This window comes from Rhinopithecus bieti, unplaced genomic scaffold (genome assembly GCF_001698545.2).
Source record: "Rhinopithecus bieti isolate Rb0 unplaced genomic scaffold, ASM169854v2 scaffold_13400, whole genome shotgun sequence".
In the NCBI taxonomy this organism is placed as follows: Eukaryota; Metazoa; Chordata; class Mammalia; order Primates; family Cercopithecidae; genus Rhinopithecus; species Rhinopithecus bieti.
This window is the reverse complement of record NW_016807991.1, coordinates 5,618,455-5,642,315: the sequence shown is the minus strand read 5'-3', so window position 1 is coordinate 5,642,315 and position 23,861 is coordinate 5,618,455. Positions and strand designations below refer to the sequence as shown.

The window sequence follows — 23,861 nt, the reverse complement described above, 5'->3', positions numbered from 1 at the left end:
GCCAGGATGGTCTCGATCTCCTGACCTCGTGATCCGCCCGTCTCGGCCTCCCAAAGTGCTGGGATTACAGGCTTGAGCCACCGCGCCCGGCCTCTTTTTTTTTTTTTTGAGACGGAGTCTCACTCTGTCGCCCAGGCTGAAGTGCCGTGGCCAGATCTCAGCTCACTGCAAGCTCCGCCTCCCAGGTTTACTCCATTCTCCTGCCTCAGCCTCCCGAGTAGCTGGGACTACAGACGCCCGCCACCTTGCCCGGCTAGTTTTTTTTGTATTTTTTAGTAGAGACGGGGTTTCACCTTGTTAGCCAGGATGGTCTCCATCTCCTGACCTCGTGATTCACCCGTCTCGGCCTCCCAAAGTGCTGGGATTACAGGCTTGAGCCACCGCGCCCGGCCCTGAATGCACTTTCTATTTAAGATATTTTGAACTTACGATGGGTTTATCAGAATGTGACCCTATCATAAGTCGAGAAACTTCTGTATTATGAGGATGAAATAAATGAGCTAGTATATCTACACGCACAATGCCTGGGCCATAATAAGCATCCAGTAGTTACTTTTAACTAATGCAATGATACTTAGTCTGTTTCTTCAGTGGTAGAGTAGTGATGTTGTTGCCTTTTCCCAGGATTGTCATGAGTGTTAAATGAAGGTATGTAGGTAAAGTGTATGTAAAGTGTTTAGCCCAACTCCTAGTGTAGTAGACTTGGTTCCCTTTTCTAGTAATTCTCTTTAGATTTTTAATAATGATGTCATTAGTTCCTTATAGTTAGCATTTTTTATTGGAATTGGGTTTTGACCAGGGAGATGAGCCCTAAGAGCTTGGCAGCTCTCAGCTGTCAGATGAACAGCCCAGGTGGCAAGAAGAGATGGCAGAGGGAGTGAGTGGTGACTGGTCAGAGGAGAGAGGCTTCCTTTCTGCATACAAAATGGTGCTCTTGACCTTTACCCCCTAACTAGAATGTCCATTTCCTTGAATTCAGGGACTTGATTTTGTTTACTACTATGTCCCCAGTGCCCACAACAATGCCCCGCCATAGTTGGTGCTCAGAAAGTGTTTGATGGTTGATGAATCAGAGACTGTAAAAGGAGATAAAGCCAAAAAAAAAGGTGGGGGAGAGAAAGCTGTACGGCCTGATTCAAGCAGTGTTTGTTGGGTGAGCAGTTACTACATACCAGGCATTTTATTGCCACTGCAAAGGTATTCTCTGATAATGCTGATCTTTAGTAAGAGTGAAGGCAGGCCGGGCGCGGTGGCTCACGCCTGTAATCCCAGCACTTTGGGAGGCCGAGGCAGGTGGATCACGAGGTCAGGAGATCGAGACCATCCTGGCCAACACGGTGAAACCCCATCTCTACTAAAAATACAAAAAAAATTAGCTGGGCATGGTGTGGTGGCGGGTGCCTGTAGTCCCAGCTACTCAGGAGGCTGAGGCAGGAGAATGGCGTGAACCTGGGAGGCAGAGCATGCAGTGAGCGGAGATCGCACCACTGCACTTCAGCCTGGGCGACAGAGTGAGACTCTGTCTCAAAAAAAAAAAAAAAAAGTGAAGGCATTTCTCCCCTCTCTTATTTTTTTATTTTTTCAAGCACCCCTCTTAGGTTGCCTTGGTCTCTAATCCTCCACAAGTGTCTGCATGCATGGAATTAAATGATGTGATACTCTCTAAGAGCTTCACTGATAGAAGTGTTCTGTGTATGCTTGTCTTTATTTTTTTTTTTTTGGTTTTTTTTGAGACAGAGTCTCGTTCTGTCACCAAGGCTGGAGTGCAGTGGTGTGATCTCCACTCACTGCAACCTCCGCCTCCTGGGTTCAAGCGATTCTCCTGCCTCAGCCTTCCAAATAGCTGGGGTTACAGGTGCCCGCCACCACGCCCAGCTAATTTTTGTATTTTTTTGTAGAGATGGGGTTTCACCATTTTGGCCAGGCTAGTCTCAAACTCCTGACCTCAAGTGATCCGCCCGCCTCGGCCTCCCAAAGTGCTGGGATTACAGGCGTGAGCCATCACTCCCAGCCATCTTTTTTTGTATAATATCATTTGCCATTAAAATATAATGAAATGCAATGGTATTTTCTGCTTTTAGGGTTCCTTGTGTTTTAATTAAAGCTATTTAATAGGAACAAAAGAGAAACTTTGGTCTTTGTGAATGCTTTGTATGTCTCTTCGTCTCTCACCTGTGGTTGTCTGTCTCCCTGCCTAATTATCCTTTTCCTGTCCTCCAATAGATTGCCAGCATGACAGGTGGAGAGCCCCTTTAACTCTTTTGGTGTGTATGTGTCTTTAGTTAGATCTGAATTTTTTGGTTAGATTTATTTTCCTAAAATGCTTTACTTGGAAAATATTTTCATTGTTTTATAGCCTTAACTTTTTATTTTGCTGTTGTGTGCGTGTAGGTCTGTTTTTCTTTTGCTTTTTTCAGTTTCTGCATATCACTGCGTCAACGTTCTTTTTAGCTTAGTGCTTATATTTTTTTATATTGCTTTTGTTTGTTTATACAATAGAAAACCAGCTAATTGTGGGATGAATTTTTTCTGTGTCTATCCTGGAGTCTTGCTAGGAATCCTATTCATAGATGATCTGGGAAGATGTGTCTTGATGTGTAATGCTATTGTATAAGCTTGACTTGATTAGCTTTCTCTCTGTTATTTTCATTGTCTTTTAATTATTACTCAGCCAGTGCTTCTCTGTGTAGCAGAGTGTTAAATATGCATATAATGTGGCAGTTTGGTACTTGGAAATACAGAAAATCAAAGTTTAAAAAAAAAAATTTCCCCTCCATTTTACTATCCTTTTCACCTTTATGGGGGTCAGGAAGGAATTTTCTTTTTTCTTTTTTGCTGTTGCCCAGGCTGGATTATAGTGACTCAGTCTCAGCTCACCGCAACCTCCGCCTCCCAGGCTCAAGCCATCCTTCTGCTTCAGTCTCCCGAGTAGCTGGGACTACAGGCATGCACCATGCCCAGCTGAATTTTGTATTTTTTGTGGAGATGAGGTTTTGCCATGTTCCCCAGGTTGGTCCCAAACTCCTGAGCTCAAGCGATCCGCCCACTTTTGCCTTCCAGAGTGCTGGGATTACAAGCATAAGCTACTGCACCCGGCAGAATTTTCAAATGTCTTGCATTGCGTAGAAATTCTGAAGGATAAATGGTGCTGATTTGGTCCTTTTGCTTTATCAACACTAGTTCTATTCCTGTCTGTGTGAAATTTTAGTATATGAAGAGTGTATTGTTCTGCACATAATTAACACAGTAAAATATATATAGTATTAGGTGCTTAGTGTTTTACATATATTATTGTAATAAATCCTTACAATAACCGCAGTGAGAATATGGCTATTTTATTTATTTATTTATTTTCGAAATGGAGTCTCGCTCTGTCGCTCAGGCTGGAGTGCAGTGGCGCGATCTCGGCTCACTGCAACCTCTGCCTCCCGGGTTCAAATGGTTCTCCTGCCTCAGCCTCCTGAGTAGCTGGGATTATAGGCGCATGCTGCCATGCCGAGCTACTTTTTTGTATTTTAGTAGAGATAGAGTTTCACTGTGTTGCCCAGGCTGGTCGCAGACTCCTGAGTTCAGGCAGTCCACCCGCTTCGGCCTCCCAAAGTGCTGGGATTACAGGCGTGAGCCACCGTGCCTGGCCAGATATGGCTATTAATAATTCCATTTTACAAATGAGGAAAATAAGGCTTAGAGACATTACTTCTCATTGAGTAATGGCAAAATTGAACTTGGGTATATCTGACTCCAGAGTCTCACTCCTAACCATTATACCAGCTGCCCTTTGTTATGCTATACCACTTCTTAGATTGGTTTCACATTACAATTTACCCTTGAACAGCAAGTGCAGTTTGAACTGCACAAGTCACTTATATGCAGATACTTTTCAACCAAACAAGGATCGAAAATAGAGTATTTGCAGGATGCGAAACCACCCATATGGAGGGCCGACTGGGGATTTAGGTATGGGCAGATTTTGGTATAGGCAGACATCCTGGAACCAATCCCTTGCGTGTACCAAGGGACAACTGCATTTTTAGCCTTGTAGTAATCTCCCAGTTAAGCACAGGTAGATTATTCACACATGATCTATGCCCTTGGTCCATTTTTTTCACCAGCCTTGTCTTGGCTGTGACACCTATCATGATTCCCTTTCTGATTCTCCACCCAGGGTGGGCCATGTACAACTCACTTTTTCTACCACTTCAGTTGTTTCTACTCTTGCCTCCTTTCTCTACACAATGTAATCTGTCTTTGACTGACTTGAGAAGAATAATTTGCTTGTCTCAATAACCTCCCTGTCTTCATTAACTAGAAAATGATTGATAGTTTAGATCAAGATAGTTGCTTGATTTAATGTTTCAAGTAAAACTTTCTGTAATAGTAGACAGCTAGACAGCTGACAATCATCTATTCTCACATAGGACTTTGGGCTTCCATGAGGCACTTTAAAATCAAATCCAGCCGGGCATGGTAGCTCATGCCTATAATCCCAGCACGTTGGGAGGCTGAGGCGGGCAGACCACCTGAGGTTGGGAGTTCGAGACCAGCCTAACCAAGATGGCAAAACCCCATCTCTACTGAAAATACAAAAATTAGCCAAGCATGGTGGTGCACACCTGTAATCTCAGCTACTTGGAGGCTGAGGCAGGAGAATTGCTTGAACCCGGGAGGTGAAGGTTGCAGTGAGCTGAGATTGCACCATTGCACTCCAGCCTGGGCGACAGAGTGAGACTCCATCTCAATAAATAAATAAATAAATAAAGTAAAAAATAAAGTGAGAGATCACCAATTCTATTCTTTATTTTTAAGTTCACATTTTGCCACCAAAATAGGCGGGGATTATGTGGGTCAGTAACATTCATAGTTATTGTTAAAGGAAGTCTTTGGGCTTGTGGTTTTTAATTCTTTAAGCATTCTCTCATACTTTTAATTAGAAGGGATGTTTAAGAGTTACTTGAACCTGTCCTTTAGAGGAGTGTCTGCTCAGTTGTTGACATTAAAAAATTGCTAGCCAAAGACTGGGCTAGGGGAGGTGAACTAACAGTTTTTGAGAACTGTTTATGTGCTTGGCGTTTTACATACATTATCTTTTAAAAAATTGCTCATGTCTAGATTCAAAGGAGAATGTAGGGGAAAGGGGTACTTAGAAGAAAATGGTAAATAAGAGAAAATCCTCTCATATATATTTCCATAGGATTTACAAGACCAGCTAGAGGATATGATGGAAGATGCAAATGAAATCCAAGAAGCACTGAGTCGCAGTTATGGCACCCCAGAACTGGATGAAGATGATTTAGAAGCAGGTAAGTTATGAGAAAAGTAATGTATATTTAGTTTTGGAGTCCAAAAGGAACAACTGCCTGGGACCTTTTCCCAAATGCTAGTGAAAATTTCTATCAGGATTTCCTGAAGGTTAGTTTACAGTACAGTCCCTGGGCAAAGAGCTTGTGAGGCAGCCACATCAGATTGTATACTCCACCAACAACAGTGGGATGGATCAACTCTGAAGGAAGTCCAGGTACAGGCTGACCTGGTGCTTAGTATCTGTAAGTATCCTCCACATGGCCTTTCCTTGCTATATTCCTTTTGATTTTGTTCTATCTGTTTTCCTAGTTGGAGTCCTCTCCCTCAGAACAGCAAAACCAATTAAGAAACAATAATTAGGGCCAGGCACCCTAATCCCAGCACTTTGGGAGGCCAAGGTAGGCGGATCCACTCAAGCCCAGGAGTTCGAGACCTGGCTGAGCAATGTGGCGTGACCCTATCTCTATAAAAAATACAAAAATTACCCAGGCATGGTGGTGTGTGCCTGTGGTCCTAGCTACTCAGGAGGCTGAGGTGGAAGGATCACTTGATCCCAGGAGGTAGAGGTTCCAGTGAGCTGAGATTGCACCACTGCAGCCTGGGCAGCAGAGTGAGACCTTTCAAAAAAAAGAAAAAAAGAAATAATCGTTGGCAAATAATTAGTGTGCATCTACTCTATACCAGGTACTCTACTAGGTGGTGAAAATTTAGCACTGAATAAAAATGCAGTCCCTACATTCATGAAGCTTCTCTAGCAGTGGAAGACATAAATGGTTTGCTTCAAGTAATTAATTACTAGAGCACGGACTATAGGCAAGAAGTATGGGGTAGCATGGGAGCACATACTAAGGGACTCTAACCTAGTTAGTAGTGGGAGAGAGGCATGGGACCTGAAGGATGAGTAGGGAAGCATGAAAAAATGAGAAGGGTTGTCAAATGGCCTCAGGGAGAGCAGTCTGGAAGCTGCAGTCTGGAAGCTATTGCAATAGCCATTTAAGAGATGATGGTGGCCGAGACTAGCTAGGGTGATGGTAGCAGAAACAGACAGAAGTGGACAGATTGAAGACATCTTAGAAAATTGAGTGGGCAAGACTTAATGATTGGTTGGATGTAGAAGAAGTGGGAGGTGTCAAGGGTGGCTGTCAGTTTCTAGCATGAGTAACTGGGTAGATGACAGAACCATTCCACACTGAATTTCTATTGTGTGATTCCCCTGTTACATTACTGCTGCTGCTTTCCTGCTCTGTCCATGGTCTTTTTTTGCCTAGAACCTTTTAATTTATTTATTTTTTAATTTCCCATCTTCAGTTGCCCCTGATGAGTCTCTGCCTGCTATTGTCATTCCTCTTGGGTACTTCCAACTCATTTTACCACAGACTTATTTTTGGAGTCTGATTTCATGTAATGGTCACATGGCATACAACAATCTCACGCCCTCTTCACTGCCTTCTTTCAAGTCCATCGATAAATGAGAGAATTTATTAGCTGCCAGTTTTCTTGGTTACATTTTTTTAAAATGTTGACTGTTTCAATCTCAGAGTTGGATGCACTGGGTGATGAGCTTCTGGCTGATGAAGACAGTTCTTATTTGGATGAGGCAGCATCTGCACCTGCAATTCCAGAAGGTGTTCCCACTGACACAAAAAACAAGGTGAAAGGTTTTTCTGTTTATATTTCAATGCAAAATAGCAAAGGCTTTATGCTTGACCATAAGTCTGGGAATCTAAAAGGTAGTCTTACATTAGAACAAAGAAAGACAGTCCTGGTCATTATTTTGTGAACTCTTGAAGGTCTGGTTTTTCTGCATTGGATGATGAACTGACTACATAAACAGTGTCACTGAGGCTCAGGAATATTTTTATACAAGGACAATTTCTGTAACATACATAATCACCCTTGTTGTGAGCTGGCACTGGGTACCATTGATGGGTCTTAGACATTTCCCGTAAAAGCGTAAGCAACACATGCATGAGACTTGCTAGGCAGCAGTGAAAAAGTCTCACTCTCCATACACACCAGTTAATTACTGGCTGGATTTTTAATTTTATTTTCCTTTCTTTTTCTTTTTTTTTCCTATACACACAGGAGTTTAGAATGGGTGGATTTTCTAAACTATGGATTAATAATTTAAGCATAAAACTTAATGTAGAAAGATTCTAATTTAAGGCAAAAGAATCAGAACACCTGGCACTAAGTATGACTAATTACTTAGCTGTTGTAAGCTTTTCTTTTCCTTGCATCTGTAAAATACAGATAATTACAGGTATCTCATGTAATTGTTGTGCAAGCAAATTAGATCTTGTATGTAAAGGACTTTGCAAACCTAAAGCTCTGTCCAAATCTACATGGTTGTCTTTTTTCTTTTTTTTTTTTTTTTTTTTTTGAGGCAGAGACTCATTCTGTCACTCAGGCTGGAGTGCAGTAGCGTGATCTCAGCTCACTGCAACCTCTGCCCCCCTGGTTCAAGCAATCCTCGTGCCTCAGCCACCCAGATAGCTGGGATTACAGGTGCGCGCCACCATACCCGGCTAATTTTTGTATTTTTAGTAGAGACGGGATTTTACCATGTTGGCCACAACTGGTCTCAAACTCCTGGTCTCAAGCGATCTGCCTGCCTCAGCCTCCCAAAGTGCTGGGGTTACAGGCGTGAGCCACTAATAATGACAACCAAGCTGAGCACAGTGTGACTTTGAGCAAAATAGCAGAAATTTATGTCTTCTTTTTGAACCTCATCAGTTTTTCCTATGTGTAAAATGTGAGAGCAAAGGGCAGGGAGGAGGTAATTTCTTAGGTCCATTATTGCTGGTTTCTGTGAGTGTGCATCTTCCTCTATTGTATCCCTCCCTTCTCTGTTGAGCCTGGGATAGTCTTGCCTTTCTGAACTGCCCACTCCTCCCCGACCTCTCTGGCAACTTCAAGGTCCCAAGTCCATGGGTTACTTTTTCTCAGCAACCCATGAAATCATTTTTATTAACACTACCATAGCCCACCTTGTTAATTTCCTAGTAACAAGTCCCTGAAGCATCTATGTTATTTCCACTTTGAGAAGGTCACAGATTCCTGAGTTATATATGCTATGGATATATTGGGGTTTTGTTGTTGTTGTTGTTGTTTTATCTTTTTGAGATGGAGTCTCGCTCTGTCACCCAGGCTGGAGTGCAGTGGCATAATCTCTGCTCACTGCAACCTCCACCCCCTGAGTTCAAGCAATCCTCCCACCTCAGCCTCCCAAGTAGCTGAGATTACAGGCAAGCTTCACCACGCCTGGCTAATTTTTTGTGTTTTCAGTAGAGATGGGGTTTCACCATGTTGGTCAGGCTGGACTCGAACTCCTGACCTCAAATGATCCACCTGCCTCAGCCTCCCAAAGTGCTGGGATTACAGGTGTGAGCCATCATGCCCAGCCTGTTGTTGTTTTTAAAGTAAAGGAATAAAAGAATGGCTGCTCCATAGGCAGAGCAGCCCTGGTGTTCATTGATAGTGGTATCACTGCCTATGATTATATAAAGCATGATAAGGAAGTGACTGCCTATCCAAGGGCACTGCTCCTTCAAGGATTTGGGAGGCTAAGAAAGGCATTGGTCCACATTAGGGATCAGTGTGAAAATGCAAATCTGGAGGCAAGGACCCACTGCTCAACCTTTCCTTTTTGACCCTCCCAGCCTCCTTTTCCCCTTTCCAGGTTTACTCTTAGATTTCCCTTTCTCCCTCTTTCACTCTCTTTCCTCTGTGGAGGAGTCCCCTTTTGGCCCTTTCTAGTTGTCTTCTTATCACTTCCTCCTTTTCCTTTCATGAAAAAGCTCATTCTCATCTTATGAGTGGGATTTTGGTTTTGATTGATTAAATACTTGGAAATGAGTTTTAACTATTAAATGTTTGTAATCCTTTTTTTTTTTTTATCAAATGGAAAAAATAGTGGCACTAAACATTGCTTCCTTTTTACAGGATGGAGTTCTGGTGGATGAATTTGGATTGCCACAGATCCCTGCTTCATAGATTTGCATCATTCATCTTGTAAAACAAACACATATTACGGGACTAGGAAATATTTATCTTTCCAAATTTACCATAACAGATTTAGGTTTCTTTCCTTTCTTTGAAGGAAAGTTTAATTCCATTGCTCTTTTATTTTTTCCATTAAGAGACTCATTGCTTGGGAAATGCTTTCTTTATACTAAAATTTGATTCCTTTTTTTCTTATGAAAAACAAACTCAGTTTAAAAGTATCTTTAGCTCGTATGACTTGTTTTCATTCATTAATAATAATTTGAAATAAAACTAAGGAAATGGAATCGTAAAAATCTATGACAGTGTAACTCTACAGTCTCAAAATGACCTGATAAATTGATAAGACAAAGATGAGATTATTGGGGCTATTCATATTATGATTCAGAATCATTTTCTATTGTGGTATTATAGGTTGGTTAAAGTGATGGCCTTTTGATGAGTTTTATTGTGTCTTGTGAACAAGTTATTACTGTGTCCATTATTGGAATGGAATTATCACTACTGTATCATGAGTGGGTATTTCGATTCTATGGTTCCCTCAGTATTACATGTTGACTTGTAATCAATAATGAATATTTCTTGATATTTAATGTATAGGACATTTATTTATACTCAATAAATATTTTTCAAAAGGATATCATTTTAATAATATCACTTCAGCTTAAAACCTCTACTGCGGAAACCAAATTTATTAGAATTTTAATGTCATTTCAGCCTAGAACTCCACTACAGAAACCAAACTAAGCAGTAGCATTGTGAGGAAAGAGCAAGGAACAATCTGGGCTTGGGCCCTGGGTCTACCATTTACTAACTACTGAATAGTCTATTCAACTTCTCTAACCTTCTGTTTCCTTATTAGTAAAATCATGCTTAACTCACAGAGCTTTTGTGAGGAATAATTGAGATAATGGTCATAAGTACCTTGTTAACTGCAAGGGGCTTTTCTCATATGAGGGATTGTTAACAATAAAAAAGAAACGGCTTCATTCTTTTCTTGGAAGGTGCCTGGAGTGCTACAGCAAGTTCAAACTCCTGCCCAATTTCAGGGTCTTTAATGATCTTGTCCTCCCTTCCTTACTCAACTTGTTGCCAACTGCATTCCCCTCCAGCCTTGCTGGGTGCCTCACAGTGCCATGTGCACCTGACTCTCATGTGTCTGCAGATCATACCAATGAACATTTACGAACACCAGCTTTGTAGAAGTCTGTACCAGCCCAGGGGTTACCAAGAACAATCACAGTTCCTCTCTTCAGGAGTTCTTGTCTAGTTATAAGTGGGGATGAGATAACGTATGTAACCTTCTCCCATCTCCAACCTCACCTTCTCAAGAAGCCTTCCAGAGGGAGCAAACATTATAGTATTCATCATTACCTTCTTGAAACCTTTCTTGGCTTTTCTATGAGTTCTGAGTTTTCTTCTAATCTGGCCCACTTATTCTCTTATATAGACACCTCTTTGTTAGCCCCTTGAATATTTTCTTCCATTACAGTTCCAATCTGTATTCTCCTTGAGAAATCTCACACCCATGATATGAACTATTACCTATGCACTAATGACTCAAAATGACTGTCACTAGCCTAGACTTCTTATCCTTATTTTCAGTTCTAGGCATTTCCACTTAAATGCCCCATCGTTACCTAGAATCTAACATATCCAAATAAAGCTCATTATCTTGGGGTTCACTGTCAGCAAACATTTCTCTTTGATTTCTTGTCTTGCTTAGTGTTACCAGTGACTCATATATTGCCCATTTTAGTGGGTGATATTTAGCCCTCTAGCTAGACCACATTAGTGCATTGGATACGAGTGAGCAATCATTCTACCTAAATCTCCACTCTTTGGCTTTTGTGACAGTACTCTCCGGTTCTCCTGTTCCTCTATTCCCTCTAAGGCTTCTTTCTGAAATCCTCAACTCTCTAACTGTAATGTTACTGCTCCTCTGGATTCTAGCTTTTACCCACCAAACTTCTTTCTCTGTTCACTTATATTTAGTGATCTCAGCTATTCTCATGGCTTTAACTGTTAACTTCCAAATCTATACTTCTATCCCTGAACTTGCCCCTGAGTTTCAGAATCTTTATATCCAGCTGTTTGCCTAACAATTATTTGGATGTTCCAGAAGCCCACAAGCACCTCACATTCAAATGACTGAAACAGCCTATCACCTTTCCTCAGACCTGAATTTCCTGCTGCTTTTTCCCTGTCTCATGATGGGAGCTGTGAGACAGGGAAACTATTGTCTCACGCTGGGAGGCTGTGAGGCTAATGGAACTATTATCCTCCTATCATTCAAAACAGAAAACGCTTGAGTTGTCCTTGATGCCTACATTTTGGCTACACAGTCAATTATCCTGAAACCCTGCTTTTAATCCCTGTTTCTCAAATCCAACTCCTCCTCTCCTTCTCTCAACTCTCCCTGGCCTAGATGTCTCTCACCTGGTCTTTTGGAATGTCTTCTCTTCTTGCATAGTTTCACTTCCTTGACTACACTGATCACATATAGCTACTCTTACCTTTCTAAAATACAAATCTGACTTAAATTCTTTGATGGTTCTCTAATAATTCCACCAGGGCATAAAAAGCTGCCAATGACCTGGCCTCTGCCTATCTGTAATGGTTTATTGCCTAGTCTTTTCAGAACAGCATTTCCTTTCTTTCAAGGGAACTGCTCCCCCATTTCAACTATGTGATTATTGGGAACATGCCAATTTTAGAGTAGTACTGTTCTTATCCTTCCAAGCTATGGAAGTGTGTATGTGATCATACTGTGTCTATCAGAGTCCATACCTCAGATTTTCTAAATAGAAAGTAGGGAAATTGCTTTTTTCCTTTTTTTTTTTTTTTATTCTTTTACTGTTTGTCAGTATGAGAGATTGAAGCCAGAGAGGAGCCAAGATGAGAGACAGAATGAAAGACTGTCCATGGCACTTAGCTCTGAATTGTGATCCTTGACATTCCAAGTCTCTACAACTCTGTTCTGTGAGGTATTTGAGGATTCTGCAAATAAACTTTACCCCCTTTTCTGCTTAAACTAGTTGGCAATGGGTTCCTGTCACTTGCCGGTAAGAGACAGAATAATTGCTTTGCAGCTTGTGTCATGTCACACTTTTCAATTTTGTGATCTAGTAAGTGTTCTGCGTCTAGTCCCCCCACATCCACCATACAGCCATGATTCCTTGCCTCTTCATGGTTTCTCCTACCTGAAGCTTCCTTATGTCTTTGTCATTCTGCTAATTCTTCCTGTATTGGGGAAAGGCCAAAGAGCATGCCCTGGTCTGCGTCAATACCAGTGAATTAAAGGAAAGTGGAAGGAGTGAGTCCTGTATTAGAAAGCCCTAGGCACTATAAAGCCTGTGATCATCACTCCTATACTACCACCAGACAACCTCGCTGGTCAATATTTCACCTGTTAACTGCTAGGAAAGAGCAGAATTGAGTGCAGGGGGTCCTAGGTTTTAATCTGTCAGTGCTGAGAGTTTAGCAGGAATGGGGAAGGAGATTGGAATGATTCCATATAGTAAAAGTTTGGCATTTCTATCATCCATATCCCTTAGCTTTCCTTTTGTGTTTTCTTATAGTTATGTCACCAAGAGAGTTATTAGAAATACTGATGCCTGGGTCCTACCCCTATAGATTCTGATATAATAGATCTGGATACAGTGTGGGCATTTGGATTTTTAAAAGCTCCCCAGGTACTTAAGTGTATCCAAAGTTAACCACTGCTCTGTGGTGCCTGATCAGTCTGAACCTATTTTCATGGTTAAGCATTCTGGACTGTTAACATCAATTTCTGCAGTGAAGGAGTAGGCAATGACTGCCCTAAGGTAAAGTTTTTCGTCCATGGAATGAATTGGGAAGTATTCAGTATTCCCTCCTCCTGTATTTTTTGGAAGAGTTTGTGAAGGATTACTGTTCATTCTTCCTTGATTTGGTAGAATCATTTGGGCTTAGGCTTTTCCTTATGGGAAGTTTTTAAAATTACTGATTCAGTCTCTACTTATTATAGGTGTATTCAGATGTTCTATTTATTCTTGAGTAGTCTGTGTCTTCCTAGGAATTTTTCCACTTCATCTTAAGTAATCTAATTTGTTGGCATACAGTTCATAGTATTCCCTTTTGATCCTTTTTATTTCTGTAAACGTGGGTAGTAATGCCTACGTTTTCATCCATAAATTTAGTAATTTCAGTTTTTCTCCTTTTTTCTTGATTATTCTCCCTAAACATTTGTCAGTTTTATCACTTTCTCACTTTTGTTCAATGAACTCTGTTGATTTTTTTCTGTTCTTTTTCTATTTCAATAATTTCTGGTCTTTTATTATTTCTTTTCTTATACATGCTTTGGTTTAGTTTACTTCTTTTTTTCTTTTTTCTTTTTTGTGGAGACAGGGTCTCACTCTATTGCCCAGGCTGAAGTGTGGTGGTACAGCCACGGCTCACTGGAGTCTCAACCTCCAAGCAGTCCTCCCCACTCAGCCTCCCTAGTAGCTGGAACTACAGACATGTGCTATCATGCCCAGTTAATTTATTTTTTTAATTTTTAGTAGGGATGCGGTATCCCTATGTTGCCCAGGCTAGTCTGAAAGTCCTGGCCTCAAGCGATCCTCTCACTTTGGCCTCCCAAAGTGCTGGGATTACAGGTATGAACCACCTCCACGCCAGCCCTGTTATTCTTTTTCCAATTTCTTAAGGTGGAAGGTTAGGCTATTGATTTGTGATTTTTCTTCTTTTTTATTAATAAACTTTTTTTTAGAGTTTTGGGTTCACAGCAAATTGAGTGGAAAACACAGAGAGCTCCCATATAACACACAACCTTCCCACTATCAGCTTCCCTCACCACAGTGGTATGTTGCAGTGAATCTACATTAACACATTATTATCACACGAAGTCTGTAGTTTACATTAGTGTTCACGCTTGATGTACATTCTATGGGGTTTTTTGTTGTTTTTTGCTTGAGATGGGGTCTCACTGTAGTGTTACCCAGGCTGGAGTGCAGTGACAGGATCTCAGCTCACCACAAGCTCCGCCTCCCGGGCTCAAGTGATCCCACCTCAGCTTCCTGAGTAGCTGGGACCTCAGGCGCATGCTATCATGCCCAACTAATTTTTGTATTTTTAGTAGAGATGGGTTTTCACCACGTTACCCAGGCTGGTCTTGAACTCCTGGGCTCAAGCGATCCACTCACCTTGGCCTCCCAAAGTGCTGGGATTTCAGGCATGAGCCACCATGCTAGTGATTCTATGGGTTTTAACAAATGTAATGACATGTATCCCCCATTGTAGTATCATGCAGCATAGTTCACTGCCCTAGCAGTCCTCTGTGCTCTGCCTATTCATCCTTCTCTCCCCTTTAACTTCTGTCAACCACTGATCTTTTTACTGTCTCTAATTTTGCCTTTTCCAGACTGTTACATAGTTGGAATCAAACAGTAAATAGTCTTTTCAGATTGCCTTCTTTCACTTAGCAATATGCATTTTTCTCCATGTCTTTTCATGGCTTGATAGCTCATATGGATTTGGGGTTTTTTTGTTGTTGTTGTCTTGTGTTTTTGAGACAGGGTCTCGCTCTGTCACCCAGGCTGGAGTGCTATGGTGGTCTTGGCTCACTGCAGCCTCCACCTCCTGAGCTCAAGTGATCATCCCACTTCAGCCTCCTGTGTAACTGGGACTACAGGCACACACCACCAAGCTTGACTAATTTTTGTATTTTTGGTAGAGACTGGATTTCGCCATGTTGCCCAGGCTGGTCTTGAACTCCTGGACTCAAGCAACCCACCTGCTTTGGCCTCCCAAAGTGCTGACATTACAGGCATGAGGCACCACGCCTGGTCTTTGATTTTCTATTTTTTTTTTTTTAAGAGATAGTATCTCGCTATGTTGCCCAGGTTGGGCTTGAACTCACCTGGGCTCAGACAATCCTTCTGCCTTGGCCTCCCAGGTATTTGAGACTACAGGTAAACACCACCATGCTGGCTTCATTTGTTTTGGGCACTGAATAATACTCCATTATCTGGAGTTCTTTTTCAAATATAAGTGTTTACAGGTATACATTTCCATCTGAGTACAGCTTTCACCATCTGCCACAAGCTTTAGTATGTCGGTGAAGTAGTTTGTATAGGAAAGGCAAGATAAACCCTTGCTTACTTTCATTTATTCACAAGTTTTGAAAATAATGAGTAGGTTCTGTAGTGTGCCAATTATGAATTTGCTTTCAGTTCTACATTTATCCTTTTTGTTTGCTCTGTGAAATTGACTTGGGTCTTTTAAGTTATTTCTTTGCCAGCTGGCAGATATTAAACCTTGTCAGCAGAGGGCACTGGAGAGATACTGCAGGAGGAAAGGGTTTTGGCTCCTGTTTCTGGTTTCAGTGTGGCAGGCTTCTGTGGTCTGGACTTCTTCAGTGGCTTCTGCAATGCACTGGCTTCTTCAGTGCCTGGCTATGGCACTACATAGTGACCAGTTGTCAGTAACTTCTCCTAGCACTCCCCGCAGATGGTTTGTAGTAGAGTATCTCTGGTGAGACACCTCCCCAAGGATGGCGTCAACCAGCACTCCAGAAGAAAAATGTCTGGCAACTTCCATGCCATCCAGTGAGCCACAGACCTTTTCTCTTAACAAGGTCTGCATGCCAGCTCTGGTCTCAGCTCTTCCTTTGACACTCTTATCTCAGCCCTAGCTGCTCCTTATATATGCTAATCCTGTTTTGGAATTATCTTGCTTGTTTACTAGTCAATCTATTATTATTCCAACCCCCTAATATACTTAATAAACCTTTAAATAAAACTTATTTTTTTAAAAATGTAATTCCTGTTCAAAAAGTAGGGTTCCTCTCTCCTGATTGGACCCAGACTGATACACCTGGTAATTTCTAAAGGTGACTACAAGGTTTGATGAGCTAACCTGTCAAAATTAAGGATGTTCAACAAAGGACAAAATTAATAAACTTAATAGAATAGAAGACAATTTAAATGTCTAAAACTGACCATAGATACCAGCAATATACAAGAGACCATCAGAAAAAAAAAAAGGCAGTGGATATGGAGAAGCAGTTTTTAAAAGATCAGGAAATGTTTGGGGCGGCGCGGTGGCTCACGCCTGTAATCCCAGCACTTTCAGAGGCCTAGGCGGGCGGATCACCTGAGGTCGGGAGTTCAAGACCAGCCTGGCCAATAGAATGAAACCCCCATCTCTACTAAAAATACAAAAATTAGTCGGGCGTGGTGGTGGGTGCCTGTAATCCCAGCTATTCGGGTGGCTGAAGCATAAGAATCGCTTGAACCCGGGAGGCGTAGTTTGCAGTGAGCAGAGATCGCGCCACTTCACTCCAGCCTGGGCGACAGAGCGAGACTCAGTCTCAAAAAAAAAGAAAAAAGTTTGGAGCCAGGAGTGATGGCTCACGCCTGTAAGCCCAGCACTTTGGGAGGCCAAAGCGGAAGGATCGCTCGAGGCCAGGAGTTGTAGACCAGCCTAGGCAACATGGCGAAACCGTCTCTCCTAAAAATAGCTGCGCATGGTGGCTCGGCCTGTAGTTCTAGCTACCCCGGGGGCTGAGGCGGGAGGATTACAGACTGAAGCTATAGTGAGCCATGATCGGACCACTGCACTCAAGCCTGGGTAAGGCAGCAAGACCCTCTATCAAAAAAGAAAGAAAACCACGATGATTACGCAAGTCGCCAACCTCTCCCTCCCGCGATTGTTGCTATTTCCATCCAGCTACTAGTCTCCTCCTCCCGCCCGACACCTGGTGCGTCTATCTGACGTCACGAACGCGCCACACAGATTCGGGCTGCGCAACCTCTGTGGCCATCTACACGACGCGCAGATGCGAATATTCTCGCGGCGCCGGAAGTCCGGAGCACGTGATCTGGTGACAGTGCTCGCTTGGCTGTACGACTCGATCTAGGTTTTGCGGCACGGGATGGCGGAGGCGCCTCCTGTCTCAGGTATTATCCCGGCCCGAGCGGGACTGGGCCCCTTTCAGGGAACGGAAATTGGGTCAGTGACGAAGTTCTAGGGCCCCAGCTACTCATATCGCGAGAGTAGCGCATGCTAGGGCTGGGGATAGTGGCTCGGAAGGGCCAAGCTCCGCTCATCGTGCGTTCATAGATCTCTCTTCTCTTGGACTAGGTGGTGAAGCCCAGTAACTGGGTTTAGGAGGAGAAGAGGACTTGTCCCGGCGCTGCAAGTCGGTGTGGGTGTACTGCCCTCCCACAGGCTCTTTCTGGGGCAGCGGCGCACTGACCTTCGACAGGCGGGCGTCGGCCAGGTCACAGCCCGTGACGGTGGCGGGCTCTTGACGTGTAGGGTGTGGTGTGCTCATACTGCCTGGAGTGGTGGCGTGGGCGCGAGCCGAACTCCAGTAGTTTAGAGTCTCAGCCTGCTGCGAACCTAGTGTGACTCAGTCTCAGTCTCCTCATCTGTCAGGTGGGAGTAGATGAGTTAATTCCTGTGATGGCTCCCGCCCTGTACTGTACCTATTCTATAATTGTTCACTCACTCCCCCTCTTGGAGTTGCCTCAGTGTGTAGTGACAGCCTCATTTGTTCGTTAATATAACATCCATTTCCTCAGGTGTTCCATAGATCAGTGTTTTCCAAATTTGTTGGACAGCAACCAGAAGAAACATTTTGCATCACGACCTTAAATATTGAACACTTACATAAATATAAAAGTGAATCAGAAGTTTCTGGAAGCATTGGGGTTGGTTTATTTGTTTTACAATCAGCAACGTATTCTGTTTTCTGTTTCGTTTAAAAATATGTCACAGCCCACTGCATTCATTTGATTTTATGGCCCACTCTGGGAAACAGGGCAGCAGTTTGCAGAATGGAGTTTGGAAACCATTGGTTTGAATCTTAGCTCTGTCCCCGACCAGCTGTTGGGGCACCAAGAAGACCATGTGTGTATTTGTATACTGGGTGGCAGATAAAATGTATTTATTACTATGGTTCTTAGTTTAAAAAGTTGGGGCTGGGCGCAGTGGCTCACGCCTGTAATCCCAGCACTTTGGGAGGGTGAGGTGGACAGATCACGAACTCAGGAGATGGAGACCATTCTGGCTAACACGGTGAAACCCCGTCTCTGCTAAAAATACAAAAAATTAGCCAGGCGTGGTGGCACGCGCCTGTAGTCCCAGCTACTCGGGAGGCTGAGGCAGGCGAATCGCTTGAACCCTGGAGGTGGAGGTTGCAGTGAGCCGAGATCACGCCACTGCACTCCAGCCTGGGCGACAGCGTGACTCCGTCTCAAAAAAAAAAAAAAAAAGTTGGAAAACACACTGCATTGGTATACCCTAGTCTTGTTGTGGATATTAAGTCTTCCTTGGGGTTGGAAAACTTTTTGGGCTGGGTATTTTGTTATTCTCCTTACCTAGTCCTTCACCAGATTCTCTAAACTGGATCCATCGATCGTCTCATCCACAGGCTCATTTCTGACTCATTTCTGTGCCCTTCAGTGTTTGAAGAAGAATTGGGTGGGGCCTAGTTGTGAGTCATCGTGTTGAACTTTGGTGTTGTGCCCACGTTATTACCTCCAACCCGCAAAGTATCTAATGAGGCAAAATCTTCTAGTCCAAAGACCTCCTTACTCCTTTTCGTGTGCTTTAGTTTGATTTTGCTTTAGTTCCCATTCCAAGTTATTATTTTAGCATCATCTTTAGCCCACACCCTCATCATCAGAGTCTTTAAACAGAAGCCCAGTGCAGAGGATACCTTTCTGTCCATGAGCAGACTCTGCAATACCAGCCTTGTCTCTGGACTTTCTAATCTGCCAGTTGGATTTCTCTTTATTCTGCCCTACCCACCTGTTGGACACCTACTGTGCCGTTGTGTTATCTTGGATTCAGGGTACCACTTAGTTGTGTTGTAGCCATGGTGACTGGATATCCTATTTACTAACTTCCAGCTGCTTGAAATAGTGAAAAAAAAAATTGGTGTCTCTGATCTTTGCCATGGCCAGATTCCTTATCAATGTGTCCTGTTTCCCTTCCTCATGTCTCTTATGGGTTTTTTTCCTGAGGGTTTTGCCTCCTGCCTCATGTCTAGTTGAACATATCCTGTATATGAATACATGCAACCTTCTCAGGATTCTCTAGTTACATCAATTCATTACTGCTTAACATGAAGCACTCTTTTCCCATCCTTTACTAGGCTTCTCTAGACATCTTTACTGATCTTATTTCTGCCCTTGTTTCCAGTCTTTCTTTTTCAAGCAAGAGAGAACTACACAATACCCACTGGTCCAATTTAACCATTTCAATCTTTAAATTATCTTATGTTTCCAGGATACCTCTGCCACCTTCTGCATTTGTCTAATCCCCTTGTCACTTTGTGAGGCCGCCCATCCTACCCCTTAGAATTCTGCCTATGTGAAAGCTTTCAGGACAAACCCTGAATTGGATGAAAGGTTACTCTATGACCTTTATGATCATTCCATTCTTCACTGTATGTGCCTGTGGTACCCACTGCCCAAACTCTGTTAGTGTAAGAGCATGGTCTCTAATACACATCCTGAGTTGGAACCCCAAGTCTTCCTTGGAATACTTCTGTGGCCTTGGGCAAGTTACTTACTCTCTGTGCTTCAGTTTTCTCATCAGGAATGTAGGAATTAAATGAGTTAATACATCTAAAGTGCTTAAGATAGTGCCTGGCACATAATACCTAATAAATGTTAGGCCTTATTATTAAACCTGAAACCCTCAGCCACTATACTGCACCCACCTATGCTCAAACCTGTGTGTTTCAGATACTCTGTAGTCCTAACAGCAATGATAGAGTACCATTTTAACCATTTTATGTGTGTTACTAACTTGCTTTACTCTTCATTGCAACTCTTTGATGTAGAGATTGTTACTGTCGTCATTACATGTAAGGAAACTGGGACTAAGTAACTTTCATAAAGTCACAATAAGTGGTAAGTGACTTAAACCCATGTCTTCCAGGTCTTATCAATTTATAGTATATTCTGTATGCTACACATAGTTCTGACTTTGCTACTAATTTTATGTCCTTAGGCAAACCATTTTGTCTTTGCACTTCAGGGACTGAATTGACTGTACCAAGAAGCATCTTCTGGGGGAACATGAGTGGGTTGAAGGGGAGTATGCTTAATTTTTTCCACTTTGGGATTGTAGACCATATCATAGAGACTGTGTTTGGAAAACCCAAAATATATTCCTAGGGGAAAGAGATGAAAACTAATACACTTCTTAAGTACTATTTATGAAATCATATTTAAATTTCTCAGTAACCACTGAAATAAGTATTGTCATCCTTTACCATAGACAAGGAAACTAAGGCTAAAAGCAGGCACGTGATATCCCTAAGTTCATACCTTAAGTTAGACAGGCGGACTTTAACCCATTTTGGCTTAGTCCAAAGCCTGTTTACCTGATATTACACAATGCTGCTTTAGTGTTTTGAAAGATGACCACATAGAACCTGATGATTGATATCCCTGAACTATTAGCTGGCCTTAAATTTTTGTAATAAAAGAAATACGTGTATACATAGCACTTTATGGCCCAGGTGAGCATTTTTACTCAATAGCACTTAGCTGTCATTGGCTACTGGTGTTTGGTTTTTGGACATGGAATAATGATTCATTAGTCCTCCACAAGCACCTTGAACCCACCACCTTCACTGGAAACATAGGTCTTACTTAACAGCATGTTTATACAAAGTCCTAAGGAAAATGATTTTTAGATTTGGCTTAGAGTCTATGAGTTTCATGGATGAAGCTTAATTTCTTTACTGACATGTCTATTTTTTATGTTCTAGGTACTTTTAAATTCAATACAGATGCTGCTGAATTCATTCCTCAGGAGAAAAAAAATTCTGGTCTAAATTGTGGGACTCAAAGGAGATTAGACTCTAATAGGATTGATAGAAGAAATTACAGTTCACCACCTCCCTGTCACCTTTCCAGGCAGGTCCCTTATGATGAAATCTCTGCTGTTCATCAGCATAGTTATCATCCTTCAGGAAGCAAACCTAAGAGTCAACTGATGTCTTTCCAGTCCTCTCCTTATAATAAATCGCCCAAGAGCCATGGCCTTCAGAGTCAACCTTGGCAGAAATTGAGGAATGAGAAGCACCATATCAGAGTCAAAAAAGCACAGAGTCTTGCTGAGCAGACCTCAGATACAGCTGGATTAGAGAGCTCTACCAGATCAGAGAGTGGGACAGACCTCAGAGAGCATAGCCCTTCTGAGAGTGAGAAGGAAGTTGTGGGTGCAGATCCCAGGGGAGCAAAACCCAAAAAAGCAACACAATTTGTATACAGCTATGGTAGAGGACCAAAAGTCAAGGGGAAACTCAAATGTGAATGGAGTAACCGAGCAACTCCAAAACCCGAGGATACTGGACCCGAAAATACCAAACCCGTGGGGGTTTTCCACCCTGACTCTTCAGATGCATCCTCTAGAAAAGGAGTATTGGATGGGTATGGAGCCAGACGAAATGAGCAGAGAAGATACCCACAGAAAAGGCCTCCCTGGGAAGTGGAGGGGGCCAGGCCACGACCAGGCAGAAATCCACCCAAACAGGAGGGCCACCGACATGCAAATACAGGACACAGAAACAACATGGGCCCCATTCCAAAGGATAACGTCAGTGAAAGACCAGCAAAATCTACTTGTGACAGTGAGAACTTGGCAGTCATCAACAAGTCTTCCAGGAGGGTTGACCAAGAGAAATGCACTGTACGGAGGCAGGATCCTCAAGTAGTATCTCCTTTCCCCAGAGGCAAACAGAACCACGTGCTAAAGAATGTGGAAACGCACACAGGTAAACCTACCTAGATTGGTGGAAGTATTTTGTTGTTTTTTTTAATTTAAATTTTTAAATAAGTCATATATTCACATAACTTAGAAAGCAGAAGGTATGAAAAGTTACACAGTGAAAAGTCTCAATCTTTATTCACTGTCTGCCTGAGTTCTACCACCACTCGCTGCTCCCCTCCCCAGTAGGTAACCACTTAGTTTTATGCATATCACAAGCAAATACAAATAATAATTCTTTTTCTTTTCCAAATGAGGAATTTTGTAAGGGTTTTCAAAAATGCAAATACGGGTGGTGTAGATGTCTGGTTACAAGATTGTATTTGAGTTGTGAAAGCACAAGTGGTGGGTCATAACACCTCTGCTGCCTCTGTTGGTTTCATCCTGCATCATCTCATCTGCCTCATCTGGTCTGCTTAGTTGCAGCAGTTCCTAACTGATCTTGTCATCTCTTAATTTCTCTTTCCATTCACCTCTTAAACCAGCATCAGAGAGCAATCTTTATAAAACACATTTTATTTATTTATTTTTTTGAGAGGAGTCTCACTCTGTTGCTTAGGCTAGAGTGCAGTGGTACCGATCCTGGCTCACCACAACCCCTCCTGGGTTCAGATGATTCTCCTGCCTCAGCCTCCCAAGTAGCTGGGATTACAGCCATGTGCCACCATTCTCAGCTGATTTTTGTATTTTTAGTAGAAATGGGGTTTCACCATGTTGGCCAGGCTGGTCTCAAACTCCTGACCTCAGATGATCCGCCCGCCTCGGCTTCCCAAAGTGTTGGGATTACAGGCGTGTGTTGGGATTACAGGCGTGAGCCACTGCGCCTGGCCTAAAACACACATTAAACTGTGTCACTCCCCCGCTTAATTCCATTTACTGCTTCTGCCTTACTCAACAGGCACATCTTCTGCTGCCTCAGTATCTACCACATTTTATTCCCTGGATTCTACACTTTTTTGTCTTTGCATGCTGTTGCATGTGGCTCCCTCTCTCTAGAATTTGTCACTCAGTTCGATGGCGAAGTCTTATTCATTTTTCAAAAGCTACTTTAGGCCAGGCATGGTGGCTCACGTCTGTAATTCCTGCACTTGGGGAGGCTGAGGTGAGAGGAACACCTGTGTTCAAGACCAGCCTCGGCAACATCGGGAGACCCTGTCACTACAAAAAAATTAAAAGAATTAGCCAGGCATGTTAGCGCATGCCTGTAGTCCCAGACACTCAGGAAGCTGAGGTGAGAGGATCACTTGAGCCCAAGAGATCAAGGCTGCAGTGAGCTATCGTACTCCAGCCTGGATGACAGAGCAAGACCCTGTCTTGGGGGGGAAAAATTTACTTTTGTCACATGTCCAGGGAAACTTTTTTCACCTCTATAGATAGCATTAATCTCTTACAGCCCTTACACTTATGTCTTTCTCTTATATTTGCATACTTCTGTTACAGAACTTAGTACCGGAAACCATAGTTTATTTATGCTTCATTGTCCTCCACTAGTCTGTAAGCTCCTTAAAAACAGACACTGTGGCCGGGCACGGTGGCTCAAGCCTGTAATCCCAGCACTTTGGGAGGCTGAGACGGGCGGATCACGAGGTCAGGAGATCGAGACCATCCTGGCTAACACGGTGAAACCCCGTCTCTACTAAAAATACAAAAAACTAGCCGGGCGAGGTGGCGGGCGCCTGTGGTCCCAGCTACTCGGAGGCTGAGGCAGGAGAATGGCGTAAACCCGGGAGGCGGAGCTTGCAGTGAGCTGAGATCCGGCCACTGCACTCCAGCCTGGG

The 23,861-nt window shown here is 42.8% G+C and overlaps 2 protein-coding genes across 2 annotated transcripts in view; both read left to right on the top strand.

The window, feature by feature from the left end:
• Positions 1 to 9,944, top strand: part of CHMP5 (charged multivesicular body protein 5) — a 17,969-nt gene extending 8,025 nt beyond the window's left edge. The window contains exons 5-7 of the mRNA XM_017884781.1: positions 5,192 to 5,300; positions 6,840 to 6,952; positions 9,247 to 9,944. Of these exons, the coding sequence (XP_017740270.1) occupies positions 5,192 to 5,300; positions 6,840 to 6,952; positions 9,247 to 9,297 (273 nt within the window). The 3' untranslated portion in view covers positions 9,298 to 9,944. The remainder of the gene's footprint in view (positions 1 to 5,191; positions 5,301 to 6,839; positions 6,953 to 9,246) is intronic.
• A 7,102-nt stretch (positions 9,945 to 17,046) lies between these two features.
• NFX1 (nuclear transcription factor, X-box binding 1) overlaps positions 17,047 to 23,861 on the top strand; it is an 85,806-nt gene continuing 78,991 nt past the window's right edge. Inside the window, exons 1-2 of the mRNA XM_017884597.1 lie at positions 17,047 to 17,249; positions 21,083 to 22,090. Of these exons, the coding sequence (XP_017740086.1) occupies positions 17,225 to 17,249; positions 21,083 to 22,090 (1,033 nt within the window). The 5' untranslated portion in view covers positions 17,047 to 17,224. The remainder of the gene's footprint in view (positions 17,250 to 21,082; positions 22,091 to 23,861) is intronic.